Genomic DNA, 26,281 nt, shown 5'->3' with positions numbered 1-26,281 from the left:
ACTTGTTTGTCAGTACAAATATTTAATTTACACTTGATTATCTTTCAAGAAACATAAGGAATCTGGAAAACTTTACCTGCACTGGCTAAAGAGATCCTGGATCAATTTTTGGTCAGTGAATTGGATCGTTCAAAATGAACTAATATTGACTATGAATTGGATTGTTGACCACAAATTATGTGAATCGAATTGTTGTTAAATTGACTTTGTAAGTAATGTTTTACCTGTTTCGATATCCTCCCAATACAAATTTATAGGTGCAAACAATTTATTTCTTTGACTTTTTACATCTTTCTAGAGCTACTTTTCTACCAAAAACTGTTTTAATTTCACCAGCAGCTCACCCTTCTTATTGTCACAAACAGCAGACAGGCTATAATGCTGTTATTCATCTGAATTCTTTTTTTTTTAATTAAAAAATGTTTAAGGACATCCCTTTCCTGTTTTCATAAGCTATCAGGTGTAAAGTTTTTATTTTATTTTAATAAGAGTAAAAATCCCATTAATTAAATATGAGAAGAGTTAGTTTATGAGGAAAAAACAATTAAATAAATCAAGTAAATATACTTTCATGTTGGAGTTTGTAATTTTTGTTGAAGCCAGTAATATCCTTTAGTTTTGTTTTGAAGTTGTGAAAAACAGTCAAACTGAGATGGCATTTGAAAAGTTTCTGATCTCCAAAAACTTAAAAAGTTTCACATTTACTCATATCGAGGTGAGCGGTCTTATCAAGCCACCTGTTAATCGAACACTATGAGTGTGAATAGTTATAAAATGACCTACATGCATTCTTGTCAGTTAGGAATTATAGGAGTAAGGTTACCTGAGGGGAATTTGAAACTTTTTACTATATGACTGATACCACACTTAAACTACCCCAACTGTAGCAGCCAAGTGAGCAACTCGGTCTTCTACTTGTGAGAGGGGAAGGTAACCCCCGACCCATTCTTCACTTCGGGGTGCTGGCTTCATCCTTTTCATTTGAGCTCCTGTCGCCATCTTCTCATTCCTGTAAGTGTGCTCGAGAGGAAACCGAAGAAGTGATGTAAGCTGAAGGGAGAAGACCAGAAGTGAGAAGGGAAAAGATTCAAAAAGTGAGGAGGCGGGGGAAGAAGAACAGAGAACGGAGGGACCCCCCCTTCTGCAAACTGGAAATTCACAAAACGTATCAAACGCAGATTCTTGCATCTGCAGTCTGTTTCTGGTCTGAGATAAGAACCCCGTTAAGGCTGTCACCTTGTGCCTTTCTCTTGAAATTGAAGCAGTAGATTGAAGTATGAAGGGTATGAGAAACAGGAAGTGTCCGAAATAAACAGAAACATCTATTAAAATTGAACATTGAATTGTGTGAACAACTTCAATTGCAGCGACTTATTGAATCTTGTATGGTACTGCGTGCACAACCAAAGAGAGCAAAACAAAAGACAAAAGTTCTCTCTTGATTCTAATATCCTGCCATAAGTGGAATGCACTTGAGAGGCCCCACAGACACAGCTGACACGATAACATCTCTACCTCTGTGTAATGTCATCATCTTGTCTACATGTCGACGGCAGCTCAGGTGAAACTTCAAGTTTTGCGTTCCTCCAAATGTAACTTAATTGTTCCTTGGGTTTCACATATCGTCTCACAAAAAAAAAAGAGCCACAGAGCACAGAGGCATGTCACATTCAGATACCAACACTTGGTTTCTATAAACCGAAGACGCGGATCTAAAATTAGATTTAAAAGAAGCGTGGTTGCATCTTCAAAGGTGGAAATGCCAATGCTGCTCATGAAGTCCACGAACTATTTTAAATATACGCATGTTTACAACGCCATTATTTACTGAAACAATCTAGAACTGAGGATTCCTAGAAAAAAACACTAAGATTACATGTATTGTTATTGGTTTTTTTCATTGATTCTTTTAAATCTCACAAAAATATTGTTGAAACTTTCCTGTTTCAGGCCATATGTATGAACTGTAAAACCTTTTTGTTAGTGTTTTAAAGGTTTGGTTTTTTTACAATAACCTTTTATGTAATTTGTGTGTTTGGTTTTCTAGCCCAAACCATATAAATTTAAATGTGGAAACTAAGCTGACAAGATAATATAAAAAACAACTGCGTGTGTGTAATTTTGGAAATATTTTGGGGGGGGGGGGGGGGGGGGATGACAGCAAAGTAGTAAAAGGGACAAATGCAGACATGCTGAGGGAAATGTCATTTCACTCCAAAAGAATCCTCAAAGCCATCTGCTTTGAAAATACAAAAATAATCAATAAAATAAATAAAAATGTGTGAAAAAAAACAAGAAACTAGCTGAAGAAAATGAAATAAGTAAATATTAACCTCAACAGAAAACAAGTCCACTGCAGAGAACCAGCAAAGGATTGTGTGGATAAAATCTGTTTATTGATGAAATGTGAAGAAGAAAAAAGCAAGGATTGAAGGGTATTTCTTTGTTGTTACCATGTTTGTTGGAAGTGAATTTCACACAGTGGGAAGCCTTTTTATTTTCCTTATAAATGGTGCAACATTTGTTAGGAACTGCTTGCATTTGTGGGATGAGCAGCAGACCTGAGAATGTGAGCGCAAATCATCTTTGAACTGCAAAGCTGTAAAAATGTGAAGTAGGTCTTGTCCATCATTCTCCTTAGGAAGGTGGGGAGCACCAGGCTTCAACCAGGGACTGGGAGAAATCCATCAGATGTCTAAGAATTATCAGGGAGGAAGAGGAGGGTTTAAAAAGTCCAAGCCATCTGAAGCAGCTAAATTATTGACACTTCAGACTGAAAGCTGAGGAAGCCTCTTTTTTCACTTGAACCTCCATGGCACCCAGTTCAACTTCAAATATTCACAAAGGCTCACAAGTACCTGACCATAGCAGTAGCATCACCACTATAAGTCTTAATCCTGAAAGTGCTATAAATATGTGACAAAACTAAACAGAAGTTGGCAGTTATGTAGATGACAAGTGTTCTGCATTTGTCCTTAAATGTTTTAAAACATGTTCCTGTAGCATTTTTCTCATGATGGAGAACATATATATATATTTAAAAAATAAGATTAAAACTGAAAGAATGCCATTTGAAAAGGCTTGTGATTGCTACGTACGACTGGATAACTCTAATATTGCTAACCATTTTTAATGCACCACTAATGTCAGGTTGAGGTTGTGAGGGGCTGTAATATAGTGGGCTTATTTTGGCTAAAAACGGCATAAACAGGCTAGAAGACCACTGGGATTCCTTGGGATATAAACTTAAAGATGACCGGACTGGGACTTTAAAACACTGCTTCTGTTTTAAAATTCCCCTTATTTTTTAATAACAGTTTACAGTTCGTCAGTCTTTTGCATCCTGGTACCATTGGAGATGCACGACTTCAGAACGTGACTTTATCAACAAGTTTTCCCGGAAATACTGTGGCAAAGGAGGGGGATGCTGACATGCAGAAGCTGTAAACAAAGAATACAGAGTTATGAATTTTGGCCTCTGTCTTTTGCTTATAACCTCTGCTGAATCCGTACTCGAGTCCAGAATGACAGGAAATAAAAGTCGTGGCTATCTTCAGTAAATGTTTTTGCTGTCAAGCGATCACTGTCATAACTGCTGTCATTCAACCCTTTACAAAAAACACACACCAAACTTTAAGGGTGACAAATTGAAAACGAAAAGCTTGAATGGAGAATTTTAAGACAATGTGCCCAAGTTCCAAGTCCATCTGGTTGGAAATCACTGCTGTACCACTCCGATCATCTTTTGAGCTGTTTCAAAAAAATTCCCGGAGATCTTTTAATCATGATTATGCAGTTTTTAGCAAAAATCTAAAAACCTGTGTCCCTTTCTAAAACAAAGTTTCTGTCCAGTAACAGAAACTATGTTCATTAGAAATCTGCCTCTGAGTTGTGCCTTGAGTAAGCTTTCCGTCATCCCGACAATCCCTTTGTTTACACGCTCTTGTCCTAACACCTTCAACCTAACATCACCGGTGCAACGAAATGACGAGCAATATTGGAGTAATCCAGCCATACAGTTTTAAACCAGATGCCAGCATATGGATCTATTTGTCTGCACGTGGATGCATCCGAATGGAGTGGAGCAGGAAGCTTGTGGATTGCTGACAGTAGCTTCTATGTCACTGCTACATTTCTTTTCCAACTGCATTTTTTCGTTTCCTCCTGATTCACAACAATTTGAATATTTCTATACTCAAAAATGCAATTTTAAGTTTCATTTTCTGTCTATATGTCCTCCTTCATGAGAAAATGCCAACAGGAACATGTTTAAAAAAAACAACACCCAAAACACAATTTTTTAGTGAAGTGGGTCTTTAAACACATCTAATATTACAAAAATTTGTGGGTCTGCTGGAAAGGCTTATGGCAGCAACTTGCATTTTATACAGACCAAAGCGACTGGTCTTCGGTTGCCTGAGTCTACCTGTTTATGCAATGAGAACCATGTGACGACAGGAAAAAAAAAAAAGGCCAGTTTTACAACCTTCATACAGCATGTCAAGCAAGTGCACAGAAAGGCACCTCCAGAAGAACTCATAAAAGTCCGCTGGTAACCCGTCTCGTCCTGGAGCTTTTTCTGACCCCATCTGACCCACAGCAGAATGATGGGAGAATCCAATATAGCGCAAGGAAGACTGAAATAAAGAGAAGACAAACAAAAATAAAGAGAGAACGTTTCAATGAAATACAAACGACAGCAAAAGAAAGAAATAATAATTTAAAAAGCAGATAAACCAAAGGGAGGTTCTTGTGTTCTTTATCTGAAGGTTGAATAAAAGCAATAAAAGCACCAAATTTAGCGAGAAGTTGGACCAAGGAGACAAAAATATAATCTTTTGTATTGGATGATCTAAAAAGCTGAAAGTTCAATTGGAATGAGCAAATCTTGTGAAATTGTAGCACAATTTGTTTCACAGTTCTACTTTTTTCCTTGAATTAACATTTTAATTGAAACCTTATTTCAAGAAATCAACAATAATAGTACTGTGTAAATATCAGAAATACATAAAGCAAAGAAAACAGAACAGAAAAGAGCAGGAAAAGACTATCTTCTACTTGAATTTATTAACACTGCCCTCTGGTGGTAAAGACTTTATTTTACTTCAAAATTCTATCAGATTTAGGATGGATGAGGCTATACATCACGTGACCATAAAAAAACGAGATTATGATTATGATTATGACATTTTCCAATTGGAGGCATTTAGATGCAAGCAATGTTATATTGTCTTATTCTGCATTGTAATTGTCAAAATAAAAGCTAGTTTAAAATTTTCCTTTAGTGCAAAACATCACTCAAAATAGATGAATAAAATCCTTAAAACGTCAGAGGAGGAAATATGTTAAACTCAACCCTCTAGTAAAAAACACATTTTTCTATGATTGTTAATCCTTGAAAACTAAAAGGAAGTGAGGAGATGAGCAGAAAACAAGAAGGAACTCAAAAGCTTGCGCTGCTTCTTTCCTGAAAAGCAATAGCTGATATGAGGGTGGAGAAAGATTCATCCAGCAGCAGAAATATGAAGTTGTGCAGGTACATCAACCTCATAAACAAAAACAACATAGTGTTATTTCACCACAGCTCATAACTATGCAATGCAGGATGAACTTAAGCATGGTTGTGCCACCTTTTTCACTTAGAATCTTCTTTAAAGATGAGAGTTCTTCAGAGTAAATGCCAAAAAGACATCTGCAAAAATAACACTTTTATTTTTTCCCTTATAAACCTTTTAGATCTTTTTTCATTAAAAAAAAAGTTAAAACAAATAAAGGCTAACTTTACATCTGCACACAGAATAGTCATTTTATGAAGAGCTGATATTTGTGTAGAAGGAAACACAGACAGAGACATGGTTTGGGGTTTTTTTTCCTTTGAAAGCCACAAACTGAGCTGCACATGCAATGACAAAATAATCCGTCAAAAATATTCCTAAAAAAAGATTTAAAATTATGGTTATATTTAAATAAGCAGAGGTTCAAAGTTGTTTGCACAAAAAAAGAAAGGGCTTTGTTAGAAATCTTGTGAACATTTAAAATTTCTCCTTTAAAACTGAAAACAGACAATCACTTAATGTAGTGTCACTCTGCACAACGGTACAAAAAAACCCCATTTAAATCTGTAATCAATGCAATCAACTTTAACAAGCAGGTATTTGGCGTAAATTTCATATCGAAATTTCTGCCCAGATGTGAAAATGTGTGTTGCAATCACACAGGAAGGGGTAAGTGAAAGAAGGAGCAACAGAACACTTGAAAAAAACACTCAAGAGCCGCTCCCTGTCATTGCAGGTTGCTGCATTTCGTCCACACAAGACCGAGAGAGCAGGTAAGCAACAAATTCTGTGACTGGCAGGCTGATTACCTCAAGGTGTTTTACATTTTATAACTTAACACTTCTACGCCTTACTATTTGATTTTTCTTGTTAATTGGGGGAAATGTTTAGCCGCAGCTGTCATTTGTAACATTGGTGTACTTTAAAGGCCATTCAAGAATCTAAACGTGCAGCTGCACATCACCTTGTTGCCGGGTAAACCCCTGAGGCCACAACAGTGAACAACAGACAAATTCCTTTTACCTTTAATCACTATTACTAACAGCTTGCACTAGCTTGGACTGAACGGTTGTCATAAGGAAATAAAAATGTTGAAATAGCAACAAGTTTATGATTAACTCAAATGTTTCTTAAAGTTACAGGTACCATCTCAACTGGAATGACAAAAAAAATGACATCTTAAAGGATGATAAGCACTTTTTTGTGCAGCAGAATTGTTTATGCAAGGATAAAGTTTTCGCTTTGATGTTGGGTTTTGATGTGGACATCTATGATGCAACGGCCTCACATGCAACCATGTTCATAGGAAATACTGAAAGGAACTCATGGTTTGTTTGTTTTTTGTATTCTTTAGTTTTTCAGCTCGGACTCTCTGCAGTGGCAGACATGAATGGAACAGGGCTAAATGTGACTTGCCCTTCTGAGGCTGAAAGAGGAATTCAAGTGGTTGTTACTCTGCTAATATTCCTGGTAAGAAATTCTCTGCAGGAAACCTCGAGAGTAATTCTAGTAAATCAAGCTGCAGGATTGGTAACAGTGTTATACAACACAGATCAGCAATCATTACAAGCATGTTTTAGAATGATGAAAACAGCTTTGACATGATTTTTTATATGGGATTTATCTTAATTTACCTTTGAGGTGTACAAAGAATGTTTCTAAATCGGCATTAGTGGATTAAAAATCCAAGGTGTTTGATAGATTCTCTTTAGATGCATGTTAAGCTAAACTTTGTCATTTTGGGAAGCCTGTTTGTTTTCCCTTGTTCATTGTTGGCATGTATGTTTAAAAACACAGAATTCTTGGATAAAAGGACAGTTGGATGTTCAATTAAATGAAAAGCTCTTTTCCCCTACTGCTGGTGATTCAATTTGAGCTGAAAAGAAAGTGTTCGTTTAAACTTCTTTGAAAAAAGAACAATAAAAAAAACAATCCTTAATGAAAAACATCTTAATGTGGAGAAAATTCATCCTAAAATAGAAATTCTCTATTTTTTCATGTCCTGTGCCTGTGCCCAACATAAAGATGGGTTTATCAATGATGAATCAGAGCAGATTCGACTGTTGTTTCTTGAAATGTTTGATTGCTTTGTTGCCAATAAGTCTTGATTTTTGATTTACTGCAAAGATTCTAATGAAGACAATCTGGGCTAAGGTGCATCTGTTCTCTACCAAAAGGTTGGGGTTCCTCTGAACGGGCTGGTGCTTTGGGCCCTGGGACTGCGCAGCAATCGTCACCTGGTCCGCAGAGGCAGCACTGAAGAAACACGTGCTGCCAACAGTTTTCGGGTCTACGTACTGAATCTGGCTCTGGCAGACATCATCTTGCTCCTCAGGACCCCTGTCATGCTGGGCTTTCTGATCAACAACTGCAGCTGGCCGTTCGGCTACACCTTCTGCCGCATCATCATGTTCCTCCGGGTCCTGGGACTGTATGCCTCCGCCTTTCTGATCTGTGCCGTGGCACTGGAGCGGACCCTGTGTCTGCTGAGGCCGGTGTGGGCCCAACTACGACGGCCCGCCTGGGCGGTCCCGGTCGCCTGCGGCCTCTTGTGGCTCGTTGCAACAGCTTTGTCTGCCCCTTACCTTTACTTCGCCTACCTGCAGGAACACAAAGGGGCACTCTATTGTAAGGAGAGTGGAAATTTCACCATGGGCCTGTTTGTTATAGAGACAACTGCAGGATTTTTGGTACCCCTGCTGGTGTTCCTGGGAAGCAACCTTGCAGTTGTGCTCACTATCAAGCGGGTGGTGCCCCTCACACCTTCCTCATCTGCCCCTTCAATGGCACGCAAGATGACCAGGATGTACCACGTTCTCTTCATAACCATGTTTCTCTTCATCACCTGCTGGGTGCCGTACTTTGTGTGTCGGTTCATTGACGCCATAACAAGGGGAACTCATATGTCAACAAAAGTAAATACGGCCATATACATTTCCCTGTTCTTTGTTTACATCAAAAGTGCTCTCAATCCTGTGCTGTACGTGTTCGCTGCCAGGGGCTTGAGCCGCGCCGTCAAGGCTTCACTCGTCTCCACCATAGAGCGATTTTTCAATGATGACTCCTTTGAGTCCATACGAAGGAAGTCTATCAAGAACTCCCAGGTGTAGGGCAGAAACAGTGCAGCACTTTAAGATTTTTGAATGTAATATCCAAGTCAGAGAAAGAAACTCTTTCAATTTATGTTCATTTTTAATTCAAAAAATCCTCTTTTTTGTTTTTTTTTTGAACTGTTTAAAAATTCACAAAAAAAGAGTCTGTAAGTCATTTCCTCAGACATCTTTCCTCCTTTGAATGTGTGGGTTTTTATATGTTGCTCTTCTGCATCCTTTTTGTCATTGTGTTTTTTTAATATTAAAATGCAATTTTATACATTTTTTTTTTAAAAATCACCAAAGGTTTGTCCTTTTTTTCAGTTAATTCTTCAAAGTTTTACCAGTTTTTTGCTAAAATTCTCCAATTTATTTTCTATGTGAAAAAAATGTTCTGTGTTTGAATCATTTTATAATAAAACTCAGTAGATTTTCAAATAACGTGCTGTTATAATTCTTTGGGAGGACACATTTAATTATAAAACTTTATAAGGTTCAGTATTTCATTTTAGGGGGAAACCTAAAAGTATTATCTTCATAAATGTAACTTCACAAAAACAACCAAGTGCATATTTGAAAAACAGATTTCATTATCAAGGTGTTCAGAAATTCTAAATCTGACTTCAAAAGTCAATTCCACATAAAGTACTGATTGTGGCATTTACAACAAATCAGTTTTCCAACTATATAAATATTTCTACGTTTTTTTATGATTATTCTTAAAATTTTTAGGTGTTATGAGCATCTAAAATAGATTTAGGTCCATACTGTAAAAGTCATCTGAAACCCAAAAAACCTGTTCTTCCATTGGTCAGCAGAAAATGGCTGAACTTTTAAAACATGTTTTAGTCAATTATGGGGCAGACCTTTTGATTTTCAGTCAGCGGTTCTTGACATGATTCTCAAAGGTTGTTGGATGACCTCTTGAAGGAAGTGTGGGAGTCCAGCTTTCCTTTGCTGGACGGTAATTAAAAAAAAAATCAAAAAGTACGTTAAGAAGTTTTCAAGTTAAATGTCACAATAAATAAACAGTGTTATTGCACATTCAGTGGTGTGTTATACTGAGGGAAGTCTGAGATGAATAAGATTTAAGTCAGGGGGAAGTAGAAAGAGGGGGTTGATGGAGACTACAGCTCTGGGAAAGAAACTGCTTCTCAGTCTACATGTCCTTGTTTTCAAAACCCGGTGCTCTTGCCCGATTGTGGCGGCACAAACAGGGAACGTCCAGGGTGGCTGCTGTCCATGCTGATGGCCCGTGCTCCTCTCTGTAGACGCTCTTCATACACCACGTCCAGGTCGGGGAGCTCAGCCCCCACAATCCTCTGCGCTGTCTTCACCACCCGGGACAGGTTTCTCCTCTCCTCTTTTGTGCCACACTGTACAGGCCTGCTGTCCACGGTGCTCCTGTAGAACTGACTGAGAAGTTCCAGAGCCAGACCTCAACTTCCTCAGGAAGAACATCTTCTGATGGGCCCTTTTCACCAGTTTGGAGGTGTTCAGTGTCCATGTCAGGTTCTTGGAGAAGTAAGCGCCAAGGAACCTGAGAGAGTCGGTCTGTTCCACCTCCTCACCTCTGATGTGGAGTGGGTGTTGTGTCGTTCTCCTGAAGTTGACAATGACCTCCTTGGTTTTGCTGGGATTGAGGACCAGATCATTGGCTGAACACCACTCCTCCAAGTGTTGGATCTCCTGTACAAGTTCTGCTTATTGTCATCAGTGAGGCCCACCACTGTAGTGTCACCCGCAAATTTCCCTACAGTGTTGGAGGAGTGGATGGGAGCACAGTCCTGAATGAAAAGTGTGAAGGGGGCTGGACTGAGCACACAGCCCTGTGGTGTGCCTGTGCCCAGGATTATGGTGTCAGATGTCAGGCTCCCCATCCTGACATTCTGAGGCCTGTTCATCAGGAAGTCCATAACCCATGAACAGAGCGTGGATGTGAGGCTGAGATAAGAGAGTTTGTGGATCAGTTTGTGGGGGATCACAGTGTTAAATGCGCTGCTGAAGTCCACAAAGAGCATCCTGACGTAAGTGTTTGGCTGCTCCAGGTGAGTCAGGGCTGTGTGAAGTATGGTGGAAATGGCGTCCTCTGGAGATCCATTTGCCCGGTCAGCAAACTGATGTTTGTCAAAGTTTGCAGGATGTTAATTTTGACATGGTCTCAGACGATCCTCTCAAAACATTTCATTATAACTGGGGTGAGGGAAATTGTGACAGCAGGTTTTTTGGTTGTGGATTTGAAGCAGGCGGGGACTGTGGACCGCTGTAAGGATAGGTTGAAAATATTAGTGAAAGAGGAGAAGCCAGAATAGCAGCTTTTCTATTAAGGCATGGCAATGGAAGAATCCAAATCTATTTTTGCTTATTGCAATTTCAATAACTCAAAATCATGGAACTTTTCTCTGGTTAAGTGATTTTTTACTTTATTTAGACAAAAAATGGGCTTTTCCTCATATTATCTGTAAGAATTCATAGCTTTTAATTAAAAATTTTCACCTTTGTTGATAATAATCCCCAAATATAGGAGAAGTGTTTTCCCAGCCAAACAAAACCAATTTGGGATGGAAATTGGAAAAAAATTAAAAACAAAAGTCTCCAAGTCTTATGTGTGAAATTGCAAAGGAAAACGTGAGTTTGTGGATCTAGTATGCAAGATCCCCAATCCTCAGAGGACATGTCACATAATGTGGCTGACAGTTTTGTCTTTTGTCATTATGTCCATGTTTTTAGAGACTTTTTTGGTGCCAAAACAGATTCAAAGACAGTGAAGTAATGTCCCGCTGCAGGGTTTCAGTTTACCTCCTGGTGGTTTTGAACAAAAACCTTCATCTCCAACAGATTTCAGTTTTCTTCACTTTGGAGAGGTTAAACTGTAACTTTAGGATCAGTTAATAGACTTTAAACACTGAACAGTTTGTTTTTCTCACAAATATTTTCAAGATGCGTCTGATCTTTCACAGAATCATTTTCTGAAATATAACCTCACATCACATATTTGCAACCTTGAGAAAATGCCATTGAATGTAGTGTTTTTGGTATATTTGCAGCTACAAGTCATGCCAGCAAATGTGGGTTTTGGTCCACCAAACTGCACAAAAGGTATGTTTTATTTTGAACTGCAGACTGGTTACAGCTCTCAGAGGGGAATTCAACAGAAAAGGACAAAAAGGAAATGATAATGTGGTGAGTTCTAGTGAAAAAAAAAGAAAAGGGAAATGGTTTTGAAAGAACATTCGCCACAGCAAAACACAGACATTCAGAGAGATAACAGAAATCCTGTCTATTTAAGCAAAAAATGTAGGAGCCATTTCAGCATTAGTGGCTTTTCTTTAGCACGAACTTCATCCATCTTTGTGCAGAGGGTTAAAGAGCAGCTCAGCACTTTTCTGAGCTTGTGTGAGCAGCATCTGTGCCTCCTGGTTGGCTTTAGGTTTCTGCAGGACTGCTCCCAGTTTGCGAGCAGTGGACTCCAAACTGTTGGCCGGTATGATCTTCCTCAAGCGAGACTGAGGATGACAAAATGCAAAGTGTTAACAGACAGGAAGTGTCAAAGGTATGTGCTGTCAGGATGTACAAAGATGTTTGATTTTTTTTTTAAATTGGCCAATAAGAACAAGCACACATGAGGATCCACATATGTTGCATTTCGTAAGAGTGATTTCAACGTTTTTCACAACATTACAGAGAAGTTGCAACATAGTGAAGTTGGTAAAAAAAAAAGAAGTTCTGTTAAGGAACATTTTTATAACTAAAAAGCTTCATATCGAATTAATATGGCAGCGGTTGTGCAATGAAGTCAACTCAAAATAATGCAAACTTACTTCTAAGGCGTCCTCCTCTGTGACTGATGGAACAGGAGGAAGTTTGAGAACGGAGCGGTCTGCTATTTGTAAAATCTGCAGGAACACAAGAAGGGAAAAAGTCTTAACAATCATAATAAGTTTCTTTAAACATGGCTAAAAAAAAGCCAGAATTATCCAAAGGTTAGCGTTCATCTGTAGTCCTCTGGCCATGATGTAAAAAACACACATGCATATACAATATAATACATAAAGAAACATTTACTATTCAAATAGATGAAATACGACACCACAACATTTAATCACGGCGTTAAAACAGGTTCATCTTCTTGTGTTGGCAGTTGCAGGTAACTGAAAAACCAATCAAAATGTTTCCCCTGATGTGTTTGTGGTTTCTGCTGAAACAACTTTTGACTGAAAAGCGAAAGGACAAAGCTCCGTCTGAAAGCTTCTTCTCTGCCTGATGCTCAGCTGAAACTACAAGACGTGTCCAGACTGACCTGCCTGAAAGGCTCTGCTGCAAGTCTGAAATGCACTGAAGCCCTTTTCGTGTCTGGATCGCGTCAGAAGAACATCTCTTTGCTTCACAAGATATGGCGTGTTTAAAATACATTGTCTTGTTTTTTTGTGTTTTTATAGACCCAGTCCTTTTATAAGTCTTATCCAAAAATATTGCTTTACTTGCACTGTTTCTGAGCAGCTCTGTCATCTAAGATGTCCTACATCCATTTTCTGTTTTTGGATAGACTTAGAAATGTTTTGAACCTCTTTGGCTTTCTCTTCTTCCTCTTCCAGCTCTTCTCTTAAGGAACTGCATGCGTGCTCCAGCGACACCGTCCGTTCTTCGACCTTCTGCAGCGCGTTGACAACACTCTTCAAGTCTTCCTGGGGTTCAGACAGAAAAAAAACACTTTACAAAAAACAAAAAAAGTCACCAACCCATGAACACTCGTGTTCAGCAGCAGCTTTGTAGGCGGACCAGGGCTTTATGGCAAAACAAAATTCTAAGTCCCTTTTTTTTCATAATATCTCTTTTTTTTTGTTCAAAAGGGCATTTTAGGATTTTTGTCATGTATTTATGCGGCAGACGATTTCATAAATTAGATATATAATCGGCGTTCATATCTGTAATCCGCGTACTGTTGATACCTATCATTATCTAAACCACTAAAATCAATGCAAAAAGTTCAGAAGACTCTTTTACCTTAAGCAAGCTGAGAGTCTTTTGGCCCATCAGTGACTTTTTGCTCTCCTCTTGGTGACGAAGAGACAAATGCACCGTATGTTTCTGCTTCGTCTTCGGTACTTTGAGCTGAGCACACTCGGATAAAAACCTGGAGAAACCAACGGTAATAAGCAAAACAATCACTTTACAAAACGCATTCTGTCCTTAATTTAGTATTTCAAGTAGTAATAGATACACTAATGTAAGGAAAACAAGAATTCAAAGCACGAATATGGGTAAAGTTGGCTAAGAACAATAAGACATTGTGGTTTAAATAAAGAAAATAACTGAAACAAACAGAATATTTATATATTTCTTTAACATCTTCAAATTTTCTTCTTTAAATCACAGCGCTTCAACTTTATTAACTTTTTTAAATTACTGAATGAAAGTGTGCTTTGCCTTCCCAAACAGTGAATTTGTTTGGTTTTTTAAATAACACTTATTTAATCATTTGTGAATTTTTTGTGTTATGACTGGCAGCTTCTATACCTGACAGAGTGTAAATGACTAAACCTTTATGGGTGGCTTTAATCACAGAAAAAAAAGAGAGAACTTTTGAAATGCTACATCTGATAAGCACATCATGTAGAAAGATTAGTATGATTTGAATATTTTGTGGATGCAATGTAACGTGTGGACTGCAGGACAAAACTAACCGCTGGAAATGCAAAGACTCACTTGGTTTTCAGAGTGTTCAGATGCGTCTGACTCTCCTTCTTGTCTGGAGCTCTTAAAGCAAGAGTTGCTCTGTCAAAAGTCAAAGAGACAGACCTTAATATGTATTAAATGATGCGCCGTGGTGTAGGGTGGAGTCTGTATGTTCTCCTTGTGCATGTGTGCGTTTTTTTCCGGGCACTTCGGCTTCCTCCCACTGTCAAAAAACATGCTTCATAGTTTGATTGGTGACCCTAACATTGACTTTGGGTGTGAATGTGAGCGGGTTGTGTGAATGCCCTGTGATGGCAGTGGCAAAGCGTCCTGGGTGTACCCCGCCCAATGGTAGCTGGGATAGGCTCCAGCAGCACCGATGACTGACCAGGATAAGAGCGGATGAGGAAAATGGAGGGAAGGAGGGAGGGAGTTCAGTTTGATTCAAGAGAGGTAAATGTTAGTGTTAAGCATTAATAAATACATTTTTGAAATGTATTATTTTTATTTTTAGTTAACATGATCTAAAAAAATGTATATCATGTATTATACATAAGGATGAATTGCCTTGATTTTGTGGGAAGAAAGAGACACTCCCAAAAACTTATTGGGCTTTTTTTTTTTTACCTAAATCCATCTAAAATTAAGCTTAAATACTTCCCCTAAACTTGCCCTGATGCTAACATGAACTTTTAAAGGTCAGCCCGGGTTCAGTGAGACCCACAGTATTGACAGGTCCAGGATGTTCTCCACAGCACTGATGGAGGAGCTCGGCATCAGCACCCAGCTGTCCGGGACTCCTTTCTTCTTCCGGACTGAACCTGAGGGGGTCACGTTTAAATAATGGAGGTCAAGAGCAAAATGTCAGCATGACGTCATACCAGAAAATGTATCACGTGAACAAAACCACCTACCTTTCCTTTTTTTAGCCACTTGTTGATGAGCGGGTTTGTTTTGGTTGCCGTCACTTTGTTCTTCGTCCTACATAAAGAAACCCGTGTGTGGCGTTACTTTACTTAACGTAGGGAGTGTTTTTCGTTGCCTTACCTGATTCGGGGTTACTTTTCGAGGTTCGGCTCGTTTCTTCTTTAAAGTGGGCGATCGTTTTGAGCCTCGCACAGGCTTCATGTTTGCTAATGAAGCAGACGACGTTTATCAGAGCAGTAAACAAACGTCAACACCAAATAAATGAACATATAAACTTAAAAGCGGAGAAAAAGTAACAACATTCAGGCTAAACGCGAATAGCGTGACAAAAACCGAACTCCTACAAACCAAAACATATCAGGGTTCCCACCGACTTGTTTAGGTTTCGCGCTGTTTCGGTTATTCCCATTGCGCATGCGTAAAGTGACTACAAGATTTTCCCGGTCTATGCTTGACAGGCTACAATTTCATTAATGCAACTCTTAGAATACAAATAAAAATTACAAAATAATAAAAATAATAAGCACATATTAAATAGTCAAAGATTTATGTACCATCTACAACATTAAATGTAAACTCCAGAGGCACGTCCAGCGCACCTTTTAAGACAAGCGAAAGGTAAAAATAACAAAAAAAAAACATTACAGAAGTTGCCAAATAAATTTGCTAAACTATAATAATAATACATTTTATTTATAATGCACTTTTCATTAAATGAAACCTCAAAGTGCTACAAGATATGAATAAAACTTAATTAAAAAGAATGTGCACATTTTAATACAAAACTATTTAAAACTATAAAAGTAGCACTTTAGGCAAAAAAATAAAAACATCAGGAGTCATAGGCTTTTTTAAATAGAAATGTCTTTAAAAGGGCTTTAAACTATGGACTTCTTTTTTGCAGATTTATGACTTAATGTGTGTTGAACTCTGGTTTACATTGAAATATAAACATTCAAATGTTCAATTCTTGATTATTTTATGCCAGTAGTGTCAAATAGAATTTACAAAGCAAACCTTTCAATTGAAGCTTTGCTGTGTCTAAGTGTGCCTTCAATTTTAAAGGTTGCTGTTGTCAGATTAAAAAACGGTTAACCGGTACTCATTTGTGTAATGACTGAACCATAAAAACCACTTATCAACACAATCAAGGAAATCTCTGATCACTGAATTTCTTTTAAATGCATAACTGAAAACTCACAAATTTCCTGTGCATGAAAAATGCAGATTGCAAAAAGCTAAATCTATGTTTCCATACCATCAATGTGTTTTGTTTTGGTATTCCAAGCAACATACTCATGAGTAAATCCCCAACATGGTTTCTTTCAATACATATAGTTTTATTTAACATGTACACTTATTTTAAAATGTATTTGTTATCAGAAATGTTTCAAAGCACTTGGAAAACTACCTCTGGTCTGTCACACTCTGCCCGGGAGATGAAATTTGCCCGTAAAACGTCCATGGTTGTGCAGATCAAAGGGACTCAGCACTTTCCTAATGCCTAACATGTTTCCCTGTACAATTTGCTTAAACGTCCATGGATTTTGGTTGTTCTGCTCCATATCAGCATGGACCTTTTTCAAAGCTTCGAGGTCTTCCCTGCTCATAACCTGAGAAAAGAAAAAGCAAAAAACATTTTAACATACAAATGTTTAAGTTTTACTCTAATAAAGATTTAGATACTTTAACGTTTAAGAACTTTCACACTGGGCTTCAGAGTAATTTTCTTGGTTCACTTCATTTGGCAGAGCTCACCTCAAGTCTAAGACAGAACCAAACAAGTGAATCCTGGGAAAGATGCCAATTTGCTCAGCAAGAATGCACCAAGGGGACATATCTGCTAAATTACAAGTTTGGCCTGCTTAATGCTAAGGGAAACAGAACCAAACAAAGATGCACCATTTACAGAATTCCCTGCCAATTGAAAGTAAGATTATGGTTGGGGTAAATGCAGTAAACTCCATGTATTACAGGTACAAAAAATATAGCTTAAAGTGTGAAACAGGGAAAAAATAATATGGATAGAATCCCCTCTTCCGTCTTTGTTTAATTTGGGCAAACCAGACTCCCAACTAGAAGGGATGGTGTCATTTCACATGTATTTATGATCAGAAAACAGCTTTGTCTTTTGACCCCTAGTGGCTTCACGTCTTTGATCATACCTTAGCAGGGAACGGTAGCTTTTTAGCCACTTCAGTGAGAACCGACTCCACCTCCCCCAGCTCCACCTTTCCTCCCAGCTCCACTATTAGACGTCCGTAGCGGACTGGTGTGACATAGTGGTCGATCGCTCCTTTGCCTCCACCCATGCGCTGGCCAAGGCCTTTACGAGTGACAGGTTTATATGGGGCGTTGACGCGCCAGCGGGCAAATGTTGTCCGTGCATCCATTTTGCGATTAATCGTGAGACGCATCATCTCGAAATGACCCCAATGGAGATACCCTCCACCCATCGCCTAAGGAGCAGAAAGAAAGTGAGCAAAGTCACTCTGAAATGTCAGGCTTTTTGTCCAAAACTCTTAACAGTTTTGCAAAAAAAATACACAGGTGTCACATCCAGTTAGATGGCTAGTGATTGAAAAGAAGGTGCGGGTGGCCAAACCTCACTATGAAATGTGTTAAATATTTGCACGTGTAACTACATGTTATTTAACTACATGCAAACTGCTGTGACTTTTAGTGTTCCCATTTGTTTGTTTTTTCTAAATGTTCTCACCACAATAGCGTACTGTCCCACAGTGAAGGCATTGGCCGCCTTCGCTGGACCTTGGATATCCCGCAGCTTTTTCATCTCTTTCTTGGCCTTCTTTAGGTTTGGCACCTTGTTCAGAAACTTCAGTTTGGGTTTTGCAGGAAGAACCACATCTTCAGGAATGAAAACAAATACAATTTCAGTCAATAAGATGAAAATGAATCACAGCATTAGGAATTTCAAAAATGTTTTCCTCTTTTTACCCATTTAAATTGCCCTTAATGTGGAAAACAAAAGCACCTGCTGATATTTCTCAAAAAAACATACATTTCCTGTTTACCTTTTTGTTTTGCAGTACAATCTAAGATGTATATATGCACAAGGTTTAACTGTTTTTCTCCAACTCCAACATGTGCTTTTGTTACTTTCATTGAAAGGTTCTAAAACATATTCATGCAACGTATTAAATGGGAAACATATTAGAAATGGCAAAGAGTTATAATTACTGCTGTAATCCGGAGGGATTTCATACGTCTTCATCCCTGCAGCAAAGAGTTTTAGGTGGTTGTGCAAGAAACCTGTAGAGAGAAAAATAAGACTTGTTTAACCACATTGCAGGTTTAAAGTCATCACTTCTATTACGTTTTCCAGATTTAAACACTTGTATTTATTGAAAATAAGACACAGAGTTTATTCAATTTCATAGATATAAAATTCAAAGAACACCTTTAAAAGTATATATATATATATATTTATATATACCGGTAAATATATTTGATAAATCAGAGGCTCTGCTCCGAAACTGCCTTGCCTCTTTCTATGTTACAGAAGTACACAAACCCACTACATTAAAAAGTACAATGTCAAGAATACACAAGTTAAGAATACAATAGTTTAAGTAAAAATATAAAATACATTAATTATGCATAAAGCACAATAAACATCAGTTACAAAGACAAATAAAAAGACAGTCCCTCCAGTGTTTCCACAAATTTGACTGAAAGCGTGTGGCTCTAAATCTAATGTTACTTCAGGCCAAGATGAGCGTTTTCTCTGAAGCTTTTAGCCTGCAGAGAAACCTGAACATGAGTGAGCGCATGCAAGACCAGAGAGTGTTCATTCTGACACACAAACAGTTCACATGCAATAAAAGCACTCATCAGTGTGCCACCTGCAGCTTTCTCATACTGGCACTTTTTTAGCTTGCCCACAGATGAGCGGTATAGAGGAGTATAACATGCTTCAAATAACATCACCTTGACCTCCTCTCTGTACACATGCCAAACCTACGACCGCAGGCGCTGCCTGTGGATTTCTGCACCATGCCCAAGATACTGTATCTTAGTAAACACGAGCACAGCATTTGATAGATAGAAATCAGGGAATTTGTTTGTTTGTTAGTTTTTTGTCATTATAGGACCTTTATGTGCATTAAATGTGATGTCATTAACAAGCCCATAAATTGAACAGATGTTAAGCAATTGTTGAAGACCAGCAATACTTTGTCTCAACAGAACTGCATCATCAGCATAAATCAAGAGGTGAAGAGAGGCAATATCATACTTTTGGAAATTTAAATAAAAACACAATTTTCAAGCACATAAACTTAACTCATTAATTAAGAATTATTACACAGGAGAAATCAATGTCATTAACAACAACCATAAAAAAGCAGGGTACAGTTTTAAATCAAACTATACAAACTATTAAAAATATAATAAAAAGGATACTTTGTACTACTATGTACTATGTAGGGAAAAGCTCAGGTTTATAAATAAAGAACATGCTTTTGGCTAAACCGGAGTCGTCTCATTCAAATGCAAGGCTAACTCGAGCTAGCATAAATTACCCCTCAGGTGGTTGTTAGCTCTGCAAACGTCCATCAGTCCGCCGACCGCAGCCTTGAGGACCGACACCATTATCAAGCTGATGAAAGGGTACAAACAGACCCGAACTGTTACCTCATGTGGCCCGTATACGATTAAAAACAACAAGGGTAATTGTAAACACGCTTTTAGCAAGGTCGCCTGCAAAAAAAATGTGTTGATCCACAACTTCCGCTAATAAAAGAAACACATCCGGTAGAAAATAAAAAGAAATTCACAACAAAAGCATACGCAGCATTGAGGCAGTCACAGCCACTTCCTGGAAAGCATGTACGTGATTGCAGGCGACAAAACATCATTTACTGTCATTTAAAAAAAAAAATGATTTACTGTCACCGACACTTCGTCGGTTTTACCTGTCTAACCCTGCGAAACCAAAAGTCCTCAGAATCATTTAATGTTAAAATGTGAAAAATTGATAGCCCATCTGAATGACAAATGGCCCATTTTTTCTGTAGTCTTTGTTCAGTTACTCAATAACTTTATTCTTGTACTCCAAGTAAGCCGTCTACTGACGGTTGTCGTGGTGACATTGCCCTGAAGTTCAGTCATGACATCTTCTGCCTTTAAATGTTTCACTAGTCTTGAAGTGGCTTTATCAGTCACTCCAGCTGCCGTTTGTTGACTTGTCTTAAAAAATTGTATAGAATAAAAATAATAGAAGACATGTAGACATAATGGGAACAGGAGTCTTTCACACTAAAACAAAAGTAGTCAACAAATCCGAGGGTGTATTGTTCCACAACTAGGAAATTTTAAAAAAAACCACACAATTTATGTACTTTTTAAATTGACAAGAAACGGATCATGTAGTGAAATTTTGTAGAATCTTAGATAATCCTACAGATGTCCTTTTATGAGACAGTGTCCTCCAAAGTTGAAGTCTAGAATAAAAATTTCCTCATTATGCTATAGTAGCACAGCAAAAGAAAGCATTATTTAATTATTACATACATGCATCGACAGTTTGTTTTTGGCTGTAAACATATTTCAATTCAATCAAAATAAAATAGCAGAAATTGTATTTCCTTCATTCAATTTCACACCTTTACAATGAGGTGGTTACACCAACTGGGATGACCACCACCTAAGCATGCATCGAGTAAAAAACAACAATACAGAAACTGGCCAATGATAACAGAAAAAGAAAAACAACTTAAAGGAGAGACAATTTTAAACATGACATTTTATTAAATATTCATACAAAACCAAAGTAATTGTCTAATCAGGTGTTTTCCATGGGAAACGTTCAAAATAAATAGTTTTTAAAAAAATTTGTGTCCACGACCTAACAACAAAGTGAAAAAGCAACTCCTACATCTATCAGTCAGAACCATCTATTGTTTTCACGAGTCAGTGATTCACTGCTTTACAACATTACTTAGTCTGACAAAGGTATGGCTCTAAATCCCATGAAAGAGGAGGTCGTATTTTGGGATATTTCGAGGGTCAATAGGACTACGGACAATCATTTTTCCTCGCATGGCTCCTCTGTAGATGACCTCAATCAAATCCTTAAAGTCCTGCTTGGTTTTGAAGCTGCCGACAAACTTGGTGTGATCTGGTGAGCTGAAAGACAAAACAGGTCAACATTTATCATACAAAAAGTAACTCTGATTAAACATACAGTGAAAGATTATCCTGATCTGACTGATCTTTAACTTCATAAAACCACTAGTCTGAAACTGAGTGTTCTACATTATCAAAACTTGTAATTGCTTAGCTATTATTACAGCCGGAGGCTCTTTAATCCCTCTTTTGTGGCACTTCGGGAAAAAGAAATGAGAAAAAGCTTTGAACAAGTAATAGATTATCTAAATGTTGTCATTTTATTTATAAACTAAGGGGATTTTCTTTTGGTAAAATACTGTTTTTGTACCACTGCAACAATACACTAAAATCCAGAGATCTCATGTGCTTTTCCACTCCCCATAGTTCAAAGATCTCAAATAAGTGAACAAAATAGTGATAAAGGGTTTAATATACTGTTAGAGCTGTTCATAATTTAAAAAAAAAATAAACCAAAATTATTACCTTCTGCTAAACAACAGTCCTGTTGCTACTGAGGCTAAGTTCAAAAGGTTTACACATGCGTAGTTTTTTTAAGGATATTGTCATGTTTATTTTCAGAAGTAAAGGAGAGAAAGGATGAAGCCATACCAAAATCCTAATGATAGAAAATGTAATAATTGACCTGGCTTTCTTACATTTCTAATTTAAGTAAAACTGTTGCAGTCGGAAGACCTTATTTGACACAGGGGGTATTTTATTTTGAATGGAACTTTTATGTACGGATTTCTACATTCAAAAAGATAAAAACATTTTAGCATAAAAAAATAACAATAATGCTGTTATTCTTTAATTCTTTTAAATATTTAAAAGCTAAGTTTTATAAATGAATGGCTTGATGGTCACAAAAACATACATACAGTGCTTTTTTCTTAACAATAAGGTGGGGGTTTGCGGCTCTTGTTGGGTTTTGGCCAGTAAAAAAAAGTGGACTGACTGATACGGTTTATAATAATAATAACAACAATAATAATAATAATTTAAAACAAATTAAAGTTAAATGTTTAAAAAATAGGTTAATGATATATAATATCTGTATTATAAGGCTGCATTGTTTGCAGTGCCCTTGTAATGCTAAATAAAATAGTAAAATAATGAAGTAAAAGAATCAAATGGCAGATAAACGTAGACTCACCCATAGTCAACTTTCATGTGCTGCCCGTTGAAAAAGAAAACAGTTGAAGGAATGTAACTAATGTCGAAATATCTTGTGTATATCAGCGCTTTGTCTACATCTATTATATAAATGGAAGCCATGTTGCTCAAGTCGTGAGCAGTTTTCGATAACTAAAAGAAAATCAAGACAGAAAAAGAAAATCAATACTGAACAGACAACAACATTTATCGAAAACGGCATTTTAAACTTTACTTCTTGTCGCTTACAATCTCATCCAGCTGCAAACAAACCGAGTCTTCGTCTCTCCCAAATCGCAGAACAACGACTTTTTCAGCCACCCCTTTGATAACATCATCAATGTCCTTTTTGGTTGTTAATTTAGGCAAAAACAAACTCATTTTGCGGGCTGATGTGTTAGCTTCGTGACTTTCGTCGCGAAAAGTTAGCGGAAATTACATCATCAACTGTTGTTCAGGACCGAAAAGCTTCCGTTTGGAAACAAATACGACACATTACAGTGCGACACCCTGAAACAACGTGACCTTCCACCCGATATGAAAAATCTCGTACACTGACACACGTTGGATCATCATTGGTAATATTCTCTATTTTCTTTAGATATTCTACGATGCTACAAGTCTTATTAACGTAAAAATGAGCTTTGAAACTTAAAGACTATTGATCCGTATTTCCTTTCATGCAGCGTGGATGTATTCCGGTTGTGCCTTTCAAGAAAGGATAACGTGAGGTGATTCATTTAAAATGCTTCGACATTTATTCAGCAAAGGCTGTAATGGATTACGGATTGGCTGTCAAGTAGGGACACCCAGGAGTCAAGTGCGCAGATTCTTGCCTCTCACCTGCGATGGAGTACAATTAATATCCTGTCGCCGCCTCTGTTCGGGACATCCTAAGGAGAAAGATCTTATCCAAACCAAAGAAGATAAATCTGAGCAAGCAGAACCACTAGATTTGGACCAATGGAAGGTGGTCATGAGATCCCAAGCTAAATACCAGGAGCAAAAAGTTGATGATGGTTTGGAAGGAAGTAACGATGGGAGTCTGGATGAAAATGGAGATGATTGTAAGAACAGTTCTTCCCTGGAGGCAACTCGTGAACTTGTGTCAATGTGGCGACAAGCAGGTAAGCTTGTGCCTCAAGAAATGACCGAAGACGAGCTTCAAACCTTGTCCGAGCTCACGACTAAGTCCTCCAGAAAGAAGTACCTAAAGTACCTGGCTATCAGGGAGGGCTACAAACTGTCCCGCAAAGAAAAGCAGGCACAGAAGAGAGCAGAAAAAGAAGCAACAATGAAAGAGAATAGAGGCGGTGCAGAGGAAGGGTCTGATCAGGAGAACAACCAAATCCCAAACTCGCTTTTCCTCAAGTTTTGGGGACATTCTTTTGACAGAGTGTTTGCTTGGCGAAGCGCCCAGGCCATGCTGTTTGGCCAACCACTTGTGTTCGACTTCAGCTACGAGTCCAACATGTCTCGGCGAGAGATCGAGAACACTGTGTCCCAGCTGCTGGAGGTGGAAGGGTGGAATCGGCGCGCCATCGACCCTTTTCACCTCCACTTCTGCAACCTGCAGCCAGACGGACCTTACCACCAGGAGTTGATCAAACGGTACAGTGCAGAAGTTTGGGATCGCCTGCTCGTCACCAACACTGAACGCCACTATGTGGAACTGTTCCCCAAAGAACAACTGGTCTATCTCACTGCAGACTCCCCTAACGTTCTGCACTCCTTTGACCACTCCAAGATCTACATCATCGGAGCCTTGGTGGACCGTTCCATCCAGCCAGGGCTGTCCCTGGCCAACGCCAAGCGCCTAAAGCTGGCCACAGCACGCTTACCTCTGGATGAGTTTCTTCACTGGGAAACTGGAGCCAAAAATTTGACTCTGGACCAGATGATCCGTATCATGCTTTCTATTAAGATGACTGGGAAATGGGAGGAAGCTTTAACGTTTGTGCCTGAGAGAAAGCACGATGGTTTACACCAACAGCAGACAAAACCTTTGCGAACAAATACGACAACCAGAGGTTTTACAAATCAAGGATGGAGAGAGCATGCTGACAGGCCACTAAAGTTTAAAAAAACACACGAGAAAAGGACATTTATGAGCCCCGACCAGTCGAAAAGGGAGCCTGGTGGAGACAGAATAGTTGGTGCTAAAGAAAAATCCACATCTGGAACTAGAGTACGGACATCACTGAAAAGTAACCTGGAAAACAGGAAAGCTGCAGATAGAAACAAGATGTGGTGGGATGATGATTGATGTAAACATGTTGGTCAACAAGAATGTTTCAATGCCTGTTTTTGTAAAATGTTGGCAAATAAAAGATGGAATTTGGTGTTTTGGAGTTCTGATGCTGAGAAACTAACAGGTTTCATTTAAAAAGTAGAAACTACCTTCAGCTTATGTACACAAATGTTCAAAAATCTTTATGGGGTTTGTGTCAGTGACATAAGATGCATGAAAAAACATCTGCACAACTGAAGATTACTTTGTACAGCATGTGTAACGTTAAAAAAATGTTTTCCAATTGACAATCATAGATTGAGTGATCCTAAAAAAGTAAATGATAAATGGAAAGTGCAACTAATTGTTTTTATTTATTTTTGTATCAGTATAAGATCATATGTTCATTTTCAAAATAAAAAAACATATTATTAGACATTTTTTAAAATTGTGTTATTTTCAAAATATCTTGTCCAATAATTTATTAGACTTTAAAAAAAATCAACCTGAAGTAATAGGGAGATAATAGGGTTTGTTGATTAGCAAAGATCTTTTTCTCCTTTTTTTTATTCCAGATTCTTCCTCTGCAGCGTTTGTGAAGAAAGAAAAAGTTTAATAATGTCTGTAAGTAAGGCTGTCTGCAGTTCAGGTTAAGGAGGTGAAGGAAGGAGCTCCAAGCATATGGCTACAAGTATGACATTGCTCTGAAATGTTGAAAAAAACAAAACCGCATTAAAAGACACTGAAAAGAATCTAGAAGGTGTTTTCAGCTGTCTTAAATTTTTTAACAATAAAAACGGTTGGACCCTTTTTCTGTTGCTTTACATTTGTCTGCAGCTCATCTGCTGCTTCAGTCCTACCCTGTTTACGTTGGCTATGGTGGCCGTTTTGGTTCAATTTTCTGCTCCAAGTACAGGTTGTATTCAGTCTGGGGAATCTCAGAGCGCACAGAAGCTCAGTCCGATTGGAAACTAACCCACAAAGATGGGTCCGAGCGGTTTCTGGTCCCGGAGCAGGAACTGCTTGGTTCTGTTCAGACTGAAAATGTGCTCTGGATTATAAGCGGATCAAATGTGTCCAGTCTGAATACACCCTTTGATTCAGTTTGATTCTCAACAAAAGACTTCAAACATCCTCTTGGCTGCAACAAACATTAAAAAATGTTAGGTTTCAGAGATAGATATAAGCAATCCTTTTTCAACGTTATGTAAAACAGCAGGGATGCTCTTTTGATTTACCATAGTTAAACTGGGTTTATATTATTGATGAAGAAATATCTGGTGTTAACTAAATTCCAACATGGTGCCTCTCTTAAAAAAAAGATTTAGTTTGCATCATCAAACTTTAATGTATGTCACATGAAGAGTGAGGTAAGGAAAATGCTGATAATTCGGTATGCAAAGATAGAATTTAAACTCCACAAAGTCAGTTGTCTAGCAGGATGATCTGGAAATGTCAGGTGGAATTAGAACATGACTGTTTTGGTGTTTTTTCCAGACATGATTGAAAATAAAATG

General features: G+C 38.1%; 5 protein-coding genes across 6 annotated transcripts; 2 read left to right on the top strand and 3 right to left on the bottom strand.

The window, feature by feature from the left end:
- Positions 1-6,250: 6,250 nt before the first annotated feature.
- LOC105356912 (C3a anaphylatoxin chemotactic receptor) lies at positions 6,251-9,088 on the top strand. Its single transcript, XM_011490255.4, has 3 exons — positions 6,251-6,328; positions 6,910-7,025; positions 7,733-9,088. Exons 2-3 carry the CDS (start codon positions 6,942-6,944, stop codon positions 8,663-8,665), a joined length of 1,017 nt encoding a protein of 338 aa, XP_011488557.1. The 5' UTR covers positions 6,251-6,328; positions 6,910-6,941; the 3' UTR covers positions 8,666-9,088.
- A 2,648-nt stretch (positions 9,089-11,736) lies between these two features.
- Positions 11,737-15,741, bottom strand: cenpq (centromere protein Q). 2 transcript variants are annotated; one of them, XM_004067065.5, is made up of 9 exons: positions 15,599-15,739; positions 15,371-15,456; positions 15,238-15,304; positions 15,048-15,144; positions 14,354-14,422; positions 13,652-13,781; positions 13,213-13,332; positions 12,469-12,543; positions 11,737-12,153 (listed from the first exon to the last, which is right to left on the bottom strand). In XM_004067065.5, exons 1-9 carry the CDS (start codon positions 15,657-15,659, stop codon positions 11,989-11,991), a joined length of 870 nt encoding a protein of 289 aa, XP_004067113.2. In that variant the 5' UTR covers positions 15,660-15,739; the 3' UTR covers positions 11,737-11,988. The 2 variants fall into 2 exon arrangements, with proteins under 2 accessions (XP_004067113.2, XP_011488567.2); XM_011490265.4 differs by lacking the exon at positions 14,354-14,422 and having other exon boundaries at positions 15,599-15,741.
- Positions 15,742-16,569: 828 nt separating this feature from the next.
- mrpl16 (mitochondrial ribosomal protein L16) lies at positions 16,570-20,339 on the bottom strand. The gene is made up of 6 exons (XM_023953395.2): positions 20,188-20,339; positions 19,795-19,871; positions 18,452-18,523; positions 17,970-18,118; positions 17,416-17,709; positions 16,570-16,863 (listed from the first exon to the last, which is right to left on the bottom strand). The coding sequence occupies exons 1-6, from the start codon at positions 20,223-20,225 to the stop codon at positions 16,672-16,674; spliced, it is 822 nt and encodes a 273-aa protein (XP_023809163.2). The 5' UTR covers positions 20,226-20,339; the 3' UTR covers positions 16,570-16,671.
- Positions 20,340-21,002: 663 nt separating this feature from the next.
- On the bottom strand, positions 21,003-23,234 carry txnl4b (thioredoxin-like 4B). Its single transcript, XM_004067067.5, has 3 exons — positions 22,784-23,234; positions 22,536-22,687; positions 21,003-21,400 (listed from the first exon to the last, which is right to left on the bottom strand). Exons 1-3 carry the CDS (start codon positions 22,913-22,915, stop codon positions 21,235-21,237), a joined length of 450 nt encoding a protein of 149 aa, XP_004067115.1. The 5' UTR covers positions 22,916-23,234; the 3' UTR covers positions 21,003-21,234.
- On the top strand, positions 22,977-24,876 carry trmt10c (tRNA methyltransferase 10C, mitochondrial RNase P subunit). Its single transcript, XM_004067146.4, has 2 exons — positions 22,977-23,112; positions 23,221-24,876. Exon 2 carries the CDS (start codon positions 23,280-23,282, stop codon positions 24,798-24,800), a length of 1,521 nt encoding a protein of 506 aa, XP_004067194.1. The 5' UTR covers positions 22,977-23,112; positions 23,221-23,279; the 3' UTR covers positions 24,801-24,876.
- The last annotated feature ends 1,405 nt before the right edge of the window (positions 24,877-26,281 follow it).

Source organism: Oryzias latipes, chromosome 3 (genome assembly GCF_053564925.1).
Source record: "Oryzias latipes strain Hd-rR chromosome 3, Olatipes_Hd-rR_3.1".
In the NCBI taxonomy this organism is placed as follows: Eukaryota; Metazoa; Chordata; class Actinopteri; order Beloniformes; family Adrianichthyidae; genus Oryzias; species Oryzias latipes.
Note: the sequence above shows the minus strand (reverse complement) of the source record. Positions and strands in the feature narration are given on the sequence as shown.